This window comes from Tachysurus fulvidraco, chromosome 8, assembly GCF_022655615.1.
Source record: "Tachysurus fulvidraco isolate hzauxx_2018 chromosome 8, HZAU_PFXX_2.0, whole genome shotgun sequence".
Classification (NCBI taxonomy): Eukaryota; Metazoa; Chordata; class Actinopteri; order Siluriformes; family Bagridae; genus Tachysurus; species Tachysurus fulvidraco.
Window position 1 is genome coordinate 25889797 of NC_062525.1, and position 18678 is coordinate 25908474.

At 40.3% G+C, this 18678-nt stretch overlaps 1 protein-coding gene across 1 annotated transcript in view; it reads left to right on the forward strand.

Moving 5' to 3' along the window:
* Window positions 1-12667: 12667 nt before the first annotated feature.
* arid5b (AT-rich interaction domain 5B) overlaps window positions 12668-18678 on the forward strand; it is an 88124-nt gene continuing 82113 nt past the window's right edge. Inside the window, exons 1-2 of the mRNA XM_027157166.2 lie at window positions 12668-12933; window positions 13144-13398. Of these exons, the coding sequence (XP_027012967.1) occupies window positions 12913-12933; window positions 13144-13398 (276 nt within the window). The 5' untranslated portion in view covers window positions 12668-12912. The remainder of the gene's footprint in view (window positions 12934-13143; window positions 13399-18678) is intronic.

Genomic DNA, 18678 nt, shown 5'->3' on the forward strand with positions numbered 1-18678 from the left:
AACATCTTGCTAATTACTGCAAATGTAGACGTGTTTTTCCACAGCGGCGGAATGTAGCATTAAAGCTCTTTACATTCCTGCAGACTTACACAATCCTAACGAGTGTGATGATGATTTCCTGAGAATGTGGGTTTTTCCCTTTGCTTTGTTTGAGTTATGAATCTTCTCAGTTTGATGTTAACAGTAGATTTAAAGGCATTGCTTTCAGGATTTATTAGCATAAACAGCCGGTTATAATATCTGTTAACAGCTTGTGAGCAAAAGGAGTATGTAATTGAGTGGTTTGTCTAATGTTTGTGTAGAGCTTTTCCCACAAGTCATTAGCTGTGTGAAAGTGTAGCCCAGCGCTATGGCAACGCGGCCTAACTCATGGCCTAAATAGCTGAGTTGCCATATAAAGTGATGTATTATTAAAGCTGAATGGTGAGTTTTCCACTGCATTTGAAGAAAAAAAAGAGAGAGAGAGAGAGAGAGAGAGAGAAAAAGAGAGAGACTTATATCTATAAATATGCACTGCAGTTTGTAATAGAAACAGGAGAACCATCTAATTTTGTCTCTCTGAATTTATAGAGGGAATAAACTTTAACATGTGTGTTCAGTCAGCACGGTATCACATTACATTAATATTCGCCCATGCCTGCGTTGTGCTGCTTTTTCCTACCCGGTTGATTTAGTTCTTCATTAGCCTGCGGCTCTTTGTGTTGACACAGTGGCGTAAACTGAGATACTTAGGCTGAATTCCTGACGAACATGTTCGTGCAGCCTGTTGTTTGGAATCGCTCTTTTCTTCTTCCCCCACTGACTGATAGTCATTTCCGAGCCAAGAGCTCAGTGACCTTTTCCTCAGTTCATAGAGCAATTAAAAAAAAAAAAAAACTGTCCCTCTGCTGGCCACACTGTACACACACTGTACACACACTGTACACACACACTGCACACACTGTACACACTGTACACACACTGTACACACACTGTACACACACACTGCACACACTGTACACACACTGTACACACACTGTACACACACACTGCACACACTGTACACACTGTACACACACTGCACACACACTGTACACACACTGTACACACACACTGCACACACACTGCACACACTGTACACACACTGCACACACTGCACACACACTGTACACACACTGTACACACTGCACACACACTGTACACACTGCACACACACTGTACACACACTGCACACACACTGTACACACACTGTACACACACTGCACACACACTGCACACACACTGCACACACACTGTACACACTGCACACACACTGCACACACACTGTACACACACTGTACACACACTGTACACACTGCACACACACTGCACACACTGCACACACACTGCACACACACTGTACACACACTGTACACACACTGCACACACACTGTACACACACTGTACACACACTGCACACACACTGTACACACACTGCACACACACTGTACACACACTGTACACACACTGCACACACACTGTACACACACTGCACACACACTGTACACACACTGTACACACACTGTACACACACTGTACACACACTGCACACACACTGCACACACACTGTACACACACTGTACACACACTGCACACACACTGTACACACACTGTACACACACTGCACACACACTGCACACACACACTGTACACACACTGATAGATCACTTAACACACGGTGGTGAGTGTTCACCTGCCCCTCATGCTGATAATAGATTACCGCAGGAAGGTCTCAGCTTCGCCCGTCATCGTCTCGCATGCAGTGAGTTTGAGACTTAATGAAACAAGGCTGGCTCGTGTTCCTCAGGGAGTCCCTCTCAGTCCAGTGCACAATCTCAGTCTTTAATTGCCCTCTCTTTTGTAGTGGCGTAAACATGTGCTTTATGGGACGTGTTTACATTTCACTCAGTGCAGTCCTGCCTCTCTCCGTGCCACTAAGTCTTTTGCCTCGGAGCTACGAGTCAAATAAGGGAGCTTTGTATATGTTTGCTGTAAAAGACACGGTTAGCTGTCAAACACATTCAAAATAGATGGTGTTTCTGTTTAAGTTTTGTGCGTCTTACTCAAAAATGTAAGGTTTATGGGTTTAATTAAAAACGGCGTTTCCTGTCAATAAAGCCGCACGAATCAAAGAGATTTCCATGTAAAATATTTCACAACCAGCTCACTTGAAACAACAAAAACAGCGTTCTGGTGGTGACGCTGCAAAACTTCAGTGTGTTTTGCAATGAAAGAGGGTGGAAGCCAAAAAAAGGTCAGTTTTGCAGAAAGCGGAGCTGTTTATCTTGTAATGAATCAACTTTGAAATTCAGACCGTTTCCTTGTTTGTGTACCAGTGCAGATCTCCGCCCCCCCACCCCCCCCCCCACCCCCCCACTTCCAATCTTATTCTCAACGTTATTAATTGCCATGAAATGCTTTTGTGAGTATTTCCGTCTGCACGTGAGCGAGGACCCGTGCGGTCCGGGCGAAACCCAACCCGCTCCTTTCTGAATGAGAGCTGGTACAGACCGAGATGCCTGGTGTATATAACGTGTTTGTGCCTCCAGGTCCAACCATGACAGCGAGTCAGAAAAGGCAGTTTGAAATATACACCTTCTCCTTTTAAACAAACGAGCGAGTTGTTTCTCAAAATACCTCTTTGATTCAAATTTGGAGTCACAGGCCTTTTGAGGTTGCTGAATAACTCCAGGCAGCTGGCAGCCTTGACACAATGAAGTCCAGAATACAGAATTGTGATAATTTCTCTTCCTGTTGATGCAAGCAGCTCCAGCGTTGGCGTGGGCAGACAAATGAGAAAGCATAGCAAAGTTTTTATAGCTCTTTCATGATTGCCTGCTGTCGGCATAAATTACTTCGACGGCGTTACGCCTAAATTATAACAAAGTATAACATTTAACACGCTTAAAGGATAAGCTCAGGATGGAAAGGGTTTGAAAATCCAACATTGGTCTTGGTCCCGGGAACAGATGTTAGATTTTCCTTGAGCAGAGGAAAGTTAGGAGGGGAATCACTGCTAGTCTCTCTGCTTTCCACACATTCCTAAATTACCATGTAATATAAGAGTCTTTTTTTCGCTGCAGAGCCGCAGTCGATCGGCCGCAGTTACAGTCCTGATACACACAAAAATAATGTTTGCACTGTTTGAGGGAAGCAGAGAAATCTGCCCTTCTGAGCTCATAATCATAAAGTGGAATCAGTCGCAATCTGAACCCTTTTAAAGAGAACAAGTTCAGTTTTTTTTTTTTTTTTGCCTTACTTATAGCGCCGACCTCGTATCGATGTAAATGCTACACTTTGCTTTGTTTCCATGGTACTCGTGTCGTTTTTAACCGTTGCTCCCTATATCATTTACATGAAAATACTTCCTCTTTAGAAACTTGACACTTGAGCACTAACAGCGTGCTTCCTGTGTGTTTCAGTGCAGAGCGCGACCTATAGTTCAGCCTCATTATCTGTCGTTACACTTCACATTCTTTTCAATCCTTATTCAGTGCTATTACATAACACTATTTTTCTCATGTGTACTGTATATTACTAATTCCTCCACCCTGTGCCTTTACTTCCGCATTTTCACAGCCAGTCTTTTTTTAGTATTATTATTTACAATGGAAGGAATGCAGAGAAATGTGTTTGTACCTGTTAAAATTGCCACATCGCCTGCATTCTGACTGTCACTTTGAAAGTTCAGCTATATAAATGACTCAATACACCTCTGGTTGCTCGCACATGACCACAAAGGTTAGAGATTTTAAGGTCAGATCCTTACATGCAGCTCTCAATCATGCTGATAAGATAAAAATTACCAGCTTGTGTTTCAAAGCATCCGATAGATGTGTAAGGTTTATTCTAGCTGAGAATGTACACTGAACACTGAACACTGAACTGCTTCCTGTCCATAAACCAGACGCCCATAAAAAGTCATTACAGGCAGACTGTAACTTTCTTTGTCGTGTGATTAGAAACAACTTGGCTCTTGGATCACGGTACAGAGTGTGAGAAATTTATTCCTCCTTACAGGGAAGACTGTAAAAGACATGATCGTGATAATGATAATGAGATACTGAGAACGTTTGTCCCAATATTTTTAGATTGTCTAAACTTTCTGGTCATTAATAAAATCAAACCCTTGTCACATGACACATTTATGAAACCTGTTGACATTCTTCCTGCGAAAGATAAATGTTTATATAATGTTCCAAAGAAGTTAACCTTTTGTCAGTGCTGAGTGAAAACTGTTCTGTAATGACATTTGGTAAAGCAGATTAGGAAACTTTCCTTTCTTAGGCTTTTATTCTCAGCGACACACATAAAAAAAAATAAAAAAAGAGTAAAAAAAAATAAAAAGTACACTATACTGTACTGACGTCGGCAGCAGTAAAGCACATCTTATTACCAGGGCTTGAAAGGATCTTCTTCATTTTCTCAATGAACATATTGTAATATTGCATGAATATAATAGACTCAGTCAAACTGATTACATATTAAGATGAGGACAGGGTTTAGAAAGTCTGCAGTATTTTCTCAAATTCAATATGAAGAGATTAAGTAACATTTTACACCGAATTTCTTGCAGCAGTACAAGAATACAAGTTTAAAAAGATATATACATCAATATAAATCTCCACAATGACAATACGCTCAGTAAAAGTCTTTGTATATTCAGTAATATTCTGTTCTCCGTCTCCCTTATTCCCATTTAATACGATGCTTCGTAAACAGAAACACGTCGGTGTCACTGAAGCACGATAATCTGTCAGTGCATCATTTAACCACTGGGCTTGATTTCATCCGTTCATCCTTCCTTTAAATACCTTTGTTTTTCCTCCAGGCCCTGATTGTATTTTATTTTATTAATAATTAAACCTAAGATTTATTAGTTTATATTTTTGTTTATATATATATATATATATATATATATATATATATATATATATATATATATATATATATATATATATATATTTTTAATAAAAGTACATCATTTAAATATGTGTAAAATATTAGTCACTTTATACATCATTAAAAGCATATGTCTGTTTAAAAAAAAGAGTTAAAATAGAATAAATATATTTATTATATTTATATTATTTATAGCCACTCAATGCCACGGCCTTCTTTTGACTGAATTGTTTTGGTAGTAATGATTTTCCATCCCACACTGAGTGTCTTACTTTATGTGAAATTTAATGATCCTAATGAAAATGATCCAAATGACATCACTTCATGACTTTATGAGCACGTGTGTACGTTAGATTCAGTCCCACGGTGACACCACGGCTTGTCAGCACGAACTTACAAGACTGTTCAAAGCGTTGTGAAATCCGTGTGTGTGTTTGTTCAAGTCATATCCCGAGGCACCGGAGAGGAGTGTTTGCTTTCATGGAAAGCTGAGCGTCAGAGGTGTACGTCAAAAGGCCTGAGAGGAAGTAACATGAAACAGGAGCAGGTAGCATAGATAACACAGATAAATGATTGAGAAATTTCAGACCACAATAAGCAAAGCCTGACTCTGCACTTAGCTCCGTGAAACGTGTGTTGTATAACAAGCCGTATAATGCATTTTTAATCTCGATCCTTAAAGCACGGGGCCTCCTCTGTAATGAATTGCATTATTACATGCAGGAGTTTGAATTATGCAGAGGCTCGAGTCGGCCTCGCGCTGTATGGTAATGACTTTATCCACCGCCTGCTCGGTTAGCATATTCATCCCGGTGCACAGAGGACAATCAATCTTGGCCATATCATAAAAAAATAAAACAATGGCTCCAATTAGCTCCGTTTCAAAGGAAGGGCCTTTAAGCAGTAATAGGATAAAATCCAATATGTGCCTGGATGATGGAGAGCGAGTGCAACTGTAGGAGTAGACGTGGATATTGATCTAATATTATCAGGCTGGTGTCATATTCTCTAAGCGCACTGATGTTTGTCAGCAAATAGATTCATCTGACACAGTGTGGGAGAAGGAACGGAGGGGCGCTATTTCTCTTCCACACTTTTATTGACACACTAATCCACACACATATACAGTATATATGAATTTCACCGTTAGTCAGTATTTGCTAAATCCACCATATTGTTTTTAATAACAGCATGAACTACACGTTCGTGTAAAACCTTTATGATCCGTATTAGATCGAATCCGTCGCAGTATCGCACGAACACATGCTTCGGTGGAAAGGATGAAACACGAGGAGAATCTTTTGAACAAAGGAGGTAGCAGGGTCAATATGAAAATGTCCCTTTAAACTGTGACCTAATAATACAGAATATTCGAGATATTGCACGAGATTCGTCTTTGTCTGACTTTTTTCTTTCTTCCAAAATTGTGTTCATTTCCATATTATTTCTGTTCATTCTTTTTCATTACAGTTTGCTCTGAGATGGACCTCATGGTAAATATTCACACATCTAATCAGCATAATACAGAACAACAAGCAGATACATGTGAAATGTTTCAGATAATATTCACATCAGCAGCGGAATGAGTGGAAAATGATATGATAACGTGGGATTTTTACACACAACGCTCTCTAGAGATTACGTGACAAAAAAAAAACAAGAAGAAGAAGAAGTAAGCAGTAAGAAGTAAGCAGTTCTGTGGGCTGACCTACCTGGTTGGTCAGAGGAGAGCAAGCAGGCCGCTTTGAGCTTCACAGGAAGGCGACTAGAACTCGAGGAACCGCTCTGACGGTGACGGTGAGCAGAAATACATCTCCGACTACACAACACATCAAACCTTGGGTCGGTCCCACAGTAGAACACATCAGGTCTCAGTCGTGTCAACCAAGAACAGGGATCCGAGTCTACACCGGGCACAAACTTACTGACACTGGGTGGGTAAAGATGGGGAAAAAGTTCAGGTGACATATTTCTTTTGCATTGGAATATTATTTAACTGTGGTGCATGTAGTGAAAATGTAAAAAAAAACAGTAGTTTAATAGTAAAATCTATTTCAAAATTTTTATATAGTTTTTTTTTTCATTCTTCTTCCTTTAGTGCTTTATCCTGGAGTCTGAGCTGAGGTGACAACACCATGGATGATAAGCACGGTACACAGGATGTTAATGTTAAACAGCCTTTATTATCTATACAGCAATGTACTTCCTCTTTCTCTGGAAATGATGTGTATTTACAGTAAAATTATATATAATGTGTATAAGATACAGGAGATTAAGAAAAAGTGTGATTTCTGTGATTATGACATGGCGTACTGTATGACACCCAAATAGCTGGTTTGAGTATTTTAAAAACTTCTGATCTTCTGGGAATTTAACACACATCAATTATCTGTTAACAACAACAACACAGTATGGTTGAAGTCACGGGGATCAGACGATTCATTCTGATGTTTGATGTGAACATTACCTGAAGCTCTTGACCTGTATCTGCATGATTTTAGGTTTATGCATCGCACAGCTGCCACAGGATTGACTGACTTGCCTGAATGAGCAGGTTTCCAGGTGTTCCTATTAAAATGGACAGTGTGTGTGTGTGTGTGTGTGTGTGTGTGTGTGTGTGTGTGTGTGTGTGTGTGAGTGATTTTTTAATAAATAAATTCTCAACTAAAATCTAATGATATATAATATAATAAGTTAAATAGTTTAATGATTCTCTAAATTCTCACAAATATTTTCTAAGTAGGAAATTAAAACAGCTCTTGGCATCAGTGTTTTTATTGCCCCTGTTGTTCGGACGCAGTTGTATAATTTTAATAACATTATCATCGAGCAAAGTGCTATAAAGAAAGCTTGAAACATTGTGCTGCTGTTAGAAAAGCAGGCATAATTTTCCCCACAAACTTATCCGTCGTTCCACAAATTAAAGCCATCCATCCACGTGTTAATGATAGCCTTCCGTCAAGTCGAGCTGATGACTATTGGTTTGCAGTCTCGCACATAGACTAAGCCCCATTAGCAAGAGTATTTATGATCTACTTATGCATGTGTTTGCGTTCGACAGCCATATTGTCTAGCGCCGAGGTACTGTGTTCCTCCCGAGCAAGCAGCAACCTGCAATTGATTTCAGAGAAACCTGCGAGGCAAATCATTTTGGAGAGAGAGAGAGAGAGAGAGAGAGAGAGAGAGAGAGAGCATCTATGCAGAGGACTTGCTGGTTGTAATATCCTGCCTCTTGCTTCTCTGGGAAAAGATGAAGTGCAAGCAGGGCATGTGGTTCTCATCATTATTGTACAGAGAATAGCACAAGTGCCAAACGGTGACATAGAATCATTTCAATTATCTTGAGAGGAGAAATTAGTCTTTCTAGTTAATGACCAAGAACGAGAAGATGAAAATTAATCCGAACCACGTGTGTCCTCTTTTGACATGAAGCAGTACCTCAGTTTGCTTTAGAAAGTCAGCTTTTTTGTTGCTCGCCTTTGGTTTTTGTTGAAGATAAGAAGATAAGAGTCAGTCGTATCTCTCTGTGAGGAATGTAATGTAATGCTGTTGCTATTTTTGGCCCACAACAGATCTATTGCATTTACTGGCTATTATCATTACATCCATAGATCATCTTGTTTATCTGTGTCAGAGCATCCAAACACACACCAAAAAAGGAACAGATGGTGCTTATGAGCATGATTGATAAACGCTTCTCGTGCTGTCTTTTAACAGTAAATTGGTACAGCGAGAGATTAGGAATATTTGGTTCCCATAGCTAATAAATAAATAAACAAGATGAGGATGAATGCAGATCGCACAAGCTGTTCTCATCTGATCTTTCCCTTATATGGCTTTTCTGTGGTCTGGCAACGCTGCTCTGCACATGTGCTTTAAACATATATTCATCTGTTCCTCAGATCTGGCAGCTTTTCTCTTTTTTTTCTTCTGTTTTTTCTAAAGACTGTTCTGTGGCCCCATTTCTATAACCAATTGTTTGTGGGCGAGCAAGCGAAAATAGGCATTATTCATTTCAAATTATCTATGCACTCAGGCATATAAGCCACTAATCTCTGGCGGACAACATATCAGAACACATGGCCATTATATTTGAATATTTATCCTGTAACATAAAGCGATTCTTTAACAATATACTTTTTTTTTTTACTATTGTTGTAAGAAGTAAACTGTTGCTCTCTGCCTTCACCTGCAGTAAACAGTGATAAGGAGTATGAATGTAAATTTGAGCACATGTTCAGAAATCAGTTCATTCTTTTGAGTGGAAGAGGGGGAGGGAGTGCAGTACACGATTCCTGCCACTGGTGGCGCTGTGGAGTACGGAGTGATTTGTCATTAATTTATGTTATCTCCAAAGGGGAGAGGAGGGAAAAAACTGCTGACATGCTTTTTTGGTCCCTTCCCTGGATTACCTACGCTTAGGTGAGCAGCATCTGAATGCCCTGCAGCAATCACTTCTGCATCAGGAATAAAAATAAAACGACTTTTTTCCACCCCAGTGTGTGAACCAAAGACGTTTGAATTAGAAGAAGAGGAAGTGTTCAAGGATTTTATTGAACTATAAACGAGCGTTTGATAAACAGGAAAACAATTGTTCGTTTGTGTTCTGTTTCTGTATTCTTTACACACACACACACACACACACACACACACACGCACGCACACACACATACACACATACACATTCACTACACACACATGCACACACACACATACACACACAGACACACACATACTCACATACACAAGCACACACACACACACACACACACACAGATGAAATTCCGTTTTTTTTTTCTCCCCTACCAGCTCTCAAACTGCAAATGTGCCTCACAGCTCAGAAAGAGGGATTAGGTCATCAATCTACTCCACTCATATTGTCACCATGCAGGAGAGACCCACGGCACATAGTGGAGCACACGGTCTGTAAGGAAAATTCTTCTTAACATTGTCATCCCCATTTATTATAACGACAGGCCAAGCAATCAGGAGGGAGAACAATATTTAGAGCTGCTCGTAAAAGATGGCGTCTCAGCTTTTTTCCTTTCTTTTTTTGTGTGTGCCATAAATAGAGCACGCAGCTCGACTTCCACGGGCAACATTGTGGAATTTAACATCAGTGACCTGCGTGGAGCCAGAAGAGGATCATTGATATGCATCATGGGATTAAGCGGTCAGGCTTGCAATCTGACATTACTCAATAAAATGTATAAATATACTGTCCATCTAGCTGACATCAATCTCTTTTCATTTTTCCACGTGTGTAATTACTGTATCAGAATACTCCCCTTGGCTGGAGTTAGATTATCTCTTTTGTTTTTACTTGCGATTTTAAATTCTCAGCCAATTGTTGACTGGCATTTGCCAAATGCCTCGAAAAGTCAGGACGCAAAGGCAAGGCAGAGGCCAGACTTAACCTTTAGTGTTGGTGTGTGTGCTTGTGTGTGTATGCGTATGTATATGTGTGTATGTGTGTGTATATATGTTTGTTTATGTGTGTAGGTGTGTGTGTACATGTGTGTGAGAGTACATTTGTTTGTGTATGTGTAGGTGTGTGTGTACATGTGTGTACATGTGTGTGTACATGTGTGAGTGTGTGAGTGTGTGGGTGTGTGTGTGTGCATGTGTACATGTGTGTACATGTGTGTGTGAAACAGAGCAGAGGTTTACTCCTGTACAGGATGATTGATGGTGTAGTTGAATGCTCTTGCTATTACCGCTCACTGTCTCCAATAAAGGAGCTTAATCATTGCCTGACACACGGACTGCACCACACCATCCACCAATCACAGGGCTGCCATGATATTCTATCCAGTGCTGGAAGGGATCATATTACACCGATTGGCCTTATTTGTAGGCTATTGTGTTGTTGCCAAACTTAATATAGACAGAAGCCACTGAAGCCCTAACCATAATGTGTTTACTGTGCTGTCTTTAAGTAATTGTTGCTCTCTCAGAAATAAGTTTTCCTGGAGTTCACTAAATTTCACACAGTACATAATAAAACAATACATTATTATTGTTGTTGTTGTTGTTATAGTGGTGTCAATATTGTCTTATTATTATGTTAAACTGTTAACATGCATAAAAGTGATAAAAACAAATAAATAATAAAATGTCTATATACTCGGTCAAGCCTACAATATGTGATATATGTTATAAATGATACACTATTACTGATAAAATGTATTAATAACATTTATAACCTGAACATAAACTGTTCTTTCGAACTTTGAGGCCATGTATAAAGTTTATTTTGCACGATTTCTCCTTTTTTATTCTTTATTTATCATTTAATCCTCTTTCTTTTCCTGTGTGTATATAATAACAATCTCTCATCATGATTATACTGTTTAATACCGCTGGTATGTAGTATGCGGGTTTGGCCGTTGCCATGGCGACGCGCTATTTATATACCCGGCCGGATTGTGTGGACTGTATAACACTAGTGTGTACTTTTGCTTTGTGGACATTTCGCACTTTATTTCAGCTGACTGTTGTTTTTAATTTGTGGTTCATCTTTTCAGCTCAAAATTGCTTGTGGCCGCCGTCTAATCTATAAATACCTCGTGACTGGAGATAAAACACTGCGTAAAAAAGCTGACGTCAAACTTACATCCTGTAATGATAAGATGCAGATGGACAACTTTATTTATAAGAGCGAACTCAAACGTTTATTCAGTTCTGTTTATGTTATCTGTAATGCTTATTTAAATGCATTATAATAATACTATAAAATATATAAATAAAGTCGACAGGGGACATCTTCATAAGCACGAATAAAATCAACATGATTACAAATATATATATATATATGTGTGTGTGTGTGTGTGTGTGTGTGTGTATTACTGTTGATATACAGTGATATATAATATGTTATCAGAATCATATTTATTGGCCAAGTGTGACACACACAAGGAATTTGGTTCCAGCAGTTTATTGTTGATATGATATATGTATAATGCATAATATGTTATTGCTGATATATATACAGTGATATATAATGTATTTTATATATATATGTATATATATATACATATATACGTATATATATAATGTATTATATATATACATATATATATATCTGTGTGTGTGTATAATGTACAATATGTTATTGTTGATATACAGTGATATATAGTGTATTATATAATACATTATATATATATATATATATATATATATATATATATATATATATATATATATATATATATATATCTGTGTGTGTGTGTGTGTGTGTGTTATTGTTGCTTGTATGATCCTAATCAAAGCGTCACATTGTTAGCATTTGAACATTAGCATAACGATTAGCGACAGAAGGCTCATGAAGACCACCAAACATTATTTGTGACCTCCGCGAGAGCGAGTTAACGCCTTAAAAGATGTCGTAGGCGACTGACAGATAAATAATAAGCAGAAATAGGAAGAGAAAGGCAGAAGGGCAGAAAGGCAGAAAGCAGAAGTGCAGCTCAGAATCTCTGCAGGAAATGTTCTTTCTATTACACATCCAACCGACCTCACACACAGGTCCTTGTAGACACATAAAAACTTACAGGTACATTTTCACCCCGTATCCACACGCCTAAAGTCTTAAAATGCCACCTCTTAGTTGTTACACTGCGTGTTCACTAGTTTAATCGTAATCGAGTGCGATATCGGGGTGAAATCGAGGGAATGATTTTTAAAGCGCCGTCGACATGCGAACGGGCAGCAAAGCGCCGCTCGTCTGAGCCGTGTTTTATATTTAAAATCAACATTTGGGAAGCGAAATGTGTCGGAAATCGTACGGCTGGAAACGTGGACGTTGGGAAAAATATTAGATCGCAACAGCGCACATTTTATTTGCACTGAATTGTCACGGCGTCGTTTTCATATTGAGGCTCGGCGAGGCGCCGGGCGCTCGGATATTGTCCCCTTCCAGGACCTGCGGCAATCCATTGAAGCCAACAAGTTTGGAGAGAATGTTGAGTTTAATCAATTCAGAGCGTCGAGATGGAGCTCAACTCACTCACGGTACCATCACACTGCGCTTTATTTCCCTTTACACACACACACGGGCTGCTGTGTTACACCGTATGGAGTGTTTAGTGAAGTTAACACAAGTTGATGTTGTGATTGTGTGTGTTGATGTTATTTATAGGGCTTATTTATAGGCGGCTTTGTGCTTTGATGTCTACACTATTGGTGTAAATAAGAGCTGATGCTTGTGTGCTGTTTCCGCAGTGGGTCGGTTCTCCGTGTGGTTTACACGGACCCTACATCTTCTACAAGGCGTTTCGCTTCAATCTACAAGCCACAGCACGAATTCTGTCTCTGGGAGATTTTTTCTTCGTGCGCTGTAAACCACAGGACCCGGTGTGTGTAGCTGAGCTCCAGCTGCTCTGGGAGGAAAGGACAAGCAAGCAACTTTTATCCAGCTCCAAACTTTATTTTCTGCCTGAAGATTGTCCTCAAGGAAGGACTGTTTCACACGGAGAGGTAATTACACACGTACATTCGCGTGGGCTTATACACACACACACACACACACACACACACACACACACACACACACACACACACACACACACACAATATAATATAATATAATATAATATATATTCGGCCTGCTTCATTTCCTGCTGTTTTTCTTGTGCTATAATCCTACATGTGTGTAAAGCAAGCTGTTATTTCTATTCCGCTTCTATTCCGCTTCTATTCCGCTTCTATACCGCGAGCTGGTTTCCTTTCATCTGACCGCGTTATTCACACAACACATTAAGCTTCATAACAACCTTCAGCTCCTTTATGATCAGACCCCAATAACCAGCGTGTGTTAGTGCAACATCACAGTAGCTCTGGTGCTTGTGTGTGAAACTTGTCACCATTTCTTTCTTTTTTTCTTTCTTTCTTTCTTTTTTTTTTGCATGCATCATCAGATAAATACACAGTGCGGAAATTGCGAAAGCCTGTTAGGTTGTGCTGCGCTCTCTTACTCTCTCTCTCTCTCTCTCTCTCTCTCTCTCTCTCTCTCTCTCTCTCTCTCTCTCTCTCTCTCTCGATGAGGTAATACAGTATTTCCAGTGCTCATATAGCCTACACATATTGTCGATTTGGCAAAAAGAGAGAAAGAGAGTGAGGGCAGGAGCAGAATGGTGTTGTGCGTGTAAATATCCTGTAATATGTGCGTGTCATAGAGGTGAATGTGCAGATCAAGCAGGTTAAACCCTGATGGTGTATGTAGGAGATCTGCACACAGACAGGATCCCACTGATGGTGTATGTATACAGGAGATCTGCACACAGACAGGATCCCACTGATGGTGTATGTAGGAGATCTGCACACACACACAAGATCCCACTGATTAATAATGGCACACTGATAAAGGCAGCAGTGCAGAGCGATGACATTTATGAAGGTTATTGTTACTGTATATTGTGCGACTGGAATCGAACCCTTCATGCATTAAATATGTTTTTAATATTTCACATCCCTTTGTCACATCCCTGCGTGTGATTCAGTATGTTGTTGTTGTTGTTGTTGTTGTTGTTGTTTACACAGCTGCTGCTTTACAAAGTTCATGTCATTAATGTAATGCAGGTCCACCGGTATATTTCCTCCTTTCAGTGTAAGTTGGTAGATTAAAAACCCTTATTCTATTCGGTTGAACATGTATGGCATGCGTTCCAAGCCCATAGCAGCAGGTATCACGTTTCCCTTTTTGATAATAATAAGCAACAGGTTTTTTTTTTCCTCGTTAAACGTCAAGGTTGCGGCACTAACGCGCTGGTGAATGCGCAGGTTACGCAAACGACGCGCTGCGGCGACCTTGAGTGCAGCGCTGTTTACGCAACGTAACGAGGTGGAATGGAGGTGAAAAATAAACTCGGCCATTTCGCTTAACGCTCTGTTTGTTCAGTTGATCAGGGACCCTGTCCTCTTTCCAAACAGACAGCCCCCCTACACACACACACACACACACACACACACACACACACACACACACACACACACACACACACACACACACACACACACACACACTCTAATCTGCTTAGGTTGCCAGATTGGTGAGACTGTTTCCAGCTCAATGCACACTTTTCATTCAGCCAACTATGTAAACCAATCCAAACTGTATCTCTGCCAAATGAATGTTAAACTATGGACACATTGTAGTTATGGCCCACAGAAGTTGGCCTAAGCACAGTCACTAAGTTTGGATCGCCTGTTTCCAGACAAACGTGCTCCCAACTAATTCACTGTAAATCAGTACAGATGTTGTGTCAGATGATATCGACACGTTTTTGTGATCAAAGTATAGGCACTTAAAAGAACAAGGAGGACCCGCCCAAGCTCCAGGACAATCTGGCAACTCCCACCGCTCTCCTTCACTTATTCATTCACTCACAGCAAGGTGAACTATTTGTTTTTCAAATTTATTACTCATACATGACTGCTCGCCGATCCTGAGACAGCAGGCCAGATAGAATTACGAGCTCAAGGACAACGGCCGGACTTTTAGTCGTTTAACATCAAGGGATAGTGAAAGCGATTTCTATCTGCTTGTTTTTAAGACAAATCGGTCATGTTAAGTCATGTGGCTGGTGTGGCCTGTTTGTTTAAGTTCTAGCATTCAATCGTGATTGTGCAATGGGAGCAAGGTGGAGAGAAAAGTTAAAGGATACCGCTTTGTGCTCGTTGTCATTTATGTAGTTGTTAAATGAGACGTGCAACATTTAAATAACAATGAGGTGCAGTGTCAGCCTAACCACCTGCAGTAAGATGAGCCTCCTAACGCCTGCACCTTCACAAGGCCGACATGCTCGGGCCAGCGTCCAATTAAATTGCATTTGCATTTGCACGAAGTTACCCATGCTCCTTTGCATAAGGGTCAAATTGTTTGTAGAAAACAGGAACAGCTCTGTAACCGAATTATCCCACTTTATTGTTTCGTGTTGCCCAGGAACATCTCGTCCTGCAGATGAAGGACAAACAGCGACATTTTCAATATGTCCCTCGTGCGTCTGCTTTTTAGGGCAAGAACTCAATTTCGTCCTGCCACAGAGGAAACGATAAACAGCTTTCAGCTAAAATGACAGCTAGTGTGTTAATGTTCACTGTGTGTGTGTGTGTGTGTGAGAGAGAGAGAGAGAGGGAGGGAGGGAGCAAGAGAGAGCGAGAGAGATCAGCAAAACATCTATGATTACTGGGGCACTGTACTTCCAGATGCATTTTAGTTTCTACACCCAGGTGATGTAATTTCCCCTCAGACAAGAGTTAGTCGTTCACTAAAGGACAGCGGTGGTGGCTGCAAGCTTGAGGTCTGCAGTATACACACAGTCTCTCTCTCTCTCTCTCTCTCTCTCTCTCTCTCACACACACACACACACACACACACACACACACTCTCTCTCTCTCTCTCTGTTGGTCTCTCTGGCAGTGAGCCCATGGAATATAACACTTAGGCCTTGAGCCTAGAGAGGGCAACATTACACTCTGGTTCAGTCATGTGCCGTTCTTACTTTCTACAACTGACTGCGTGAGCTCCCTGTGTCTTATTCACAAGCTGTTTTGCTTCTCTCATTATTTTCCTCTGTGCCTTTTCATCTGTCTGAATTGGATCTCTCCTAAAGCATAAGTTTGTGGCTTTCTGTTGTTGTTTTTAAATGAGGCGTGTGTGTGCGTGTGTGTGTGTGAGTGTGTGTGTGTGTGTGTGTGTGTGTGTGTGTGTGTGTGTTTCTGATTACGCTTCAGAGGAGAATACTTCTAATTTCAAAAGAGGTTTTTTTTGTTGTTTTTTTTGGTAGAGTGCACAGTCCTACTCCCACAGCAGGCTTTATTTTCCCCTCCCCTGTATTTAATTGGACCCAGTTGTTCTGCAGCTTTGTTGCTCTGTCGCTCATAATATCTGTGTTTTGGCAAGAGAAAAATCGTTGCTGGCAATAGGTTTGAATAGCACTTATGTGACATAAGGGCAGATCTAAATGGGGTTTGCGCATTATAAATAGGTTCCATATCAGATTCCAGCGCATTCTGCATCTGCCGTAGTTTGCATAACCACATGTGTGTAGACGCATGTACACTATGGATCGGTAGCACAAACGGATTTGCATATAATCCTCGTCTTGTTCAGGAACCGGATTTATGAAACGGTGTTCATATCCAATAGAGTTACTTCTCTCCGCTGTTATTTGGATGACAAAACAGTCAGGCTTGCGAGCGGGGGCTGCTGCAGAGGTGCTGGGTGGCCGAGATCCAAACCCAACTTTTGTGCCTGGCAGAAGTCCAGTGTTTCTGTTTTGGATGCCTGGGACATATTTATAGTTCAAATGAGATCATCAGTCTCTTTCTTTTTTTTGTTCCTTCCTCTTTCCTTCCAATCCCCCCCCCCCCCCCCTCTCAGAAGGTAACATTCTTCAGCAGGAGGTTTATGTTCTCGTCAGCTGGAGAATGTGACCCATGTTCGGTTGTTAAATGGCACGTCACAGTCTAACCCGCTGAGTTACACACTTCTTTAGTACAGTGTAGTGACGCTGGTTGTGCAGTAACTGTGGGTTGTGACTGTAAAAGAAAACAGTTTTCCTATCAAGTCTTTACTTGCTGTCTACACCCCCCCCCCCCCCCCTCGGGCATGGGGAGTGTGCATTTGCATCACACGTCTCTTGTGTTTCATGACAAATAGATTTAATTTGCTTGTGTGGTGTCATCATATTTCACTTGAAGCCATTGCGAGGACTCGTTGTACGTTCGCATCCAAATTCACACGAATTATGATTTTCGCTGGAGCGCCGCGTCGAAGTGGAATTGGATAAAAAAACACTTTATTTTACAATGATGCAGTTTTAAGTAGCAGTGTTTTTTATAGACGTCAGTGTTTTATAACTGACTACACCGCTTGCATTTTCTCGGAGAGCAGCGCAGCTCTGACAGCAGTGTAGCTGTAACTCAGATGCTTTATAATAACACCTTACTTACCCTAATATAATATGTTGTCATTTCTGTAGTAACAACTCATTTGCTGGGATTCGTGTGATGTGCCATCTACATAATCCAGGCTAATAATCGATAGGAAGGAGTGTGTGCTATTTAAATAAGATATTTCTCTGTAATTTCTCTGTAGCGTTCTAAGCCGTGTTTATTTTCTCATTAAATTCAAGACAGAAAACAAAGAGAAGCCCGTGAACAGAGAAGCTTTCTATATTTCCGAGTTATTTATTTATATACACGTATTTAGTTATTAAATATTTATAAGTGCTTTAATTGTCTTCTTCTTAAACAGAACAGTTCTGTAGAAAACCTCATATGGTTCCTGCTTCATTTCTCCAAACCTTTGGAAGGGTTTATTAAGAAGAACCCACTGGAGCTCCCTGATGTCATCTTTAGATGTGTTAGAGAATCATTTAGGTGTTTTTTCTTGTTTTGCAGACGTTCCACATTAACATTAAATGTAAGTATAAGCAGATATAAAGTGTGATTTCTGTGCCATTTAAATAATAAACACATTTAATTGTCAGAAAGAGGAATAAAACATGGAATAAGACACGTTGGTATGGAAAGTACTTTACTTTAATGGGTTTTGGTGGTAACATTAACTGTGTGTGTCTCCCTGTTGTGTTATAACCCTTACATACGGCAGCTCGTACTGACAGTACAGTATATTAACCTTCTTCTACACTGTAAACATGTTAAATCGATGAACTTTTAGGTGAGATCAATTAAGCAGGGAGGAAAAAGTTGATTTAACTTTCAGCTTTAAGGAAAAAAAACCTTCTTCTGAAT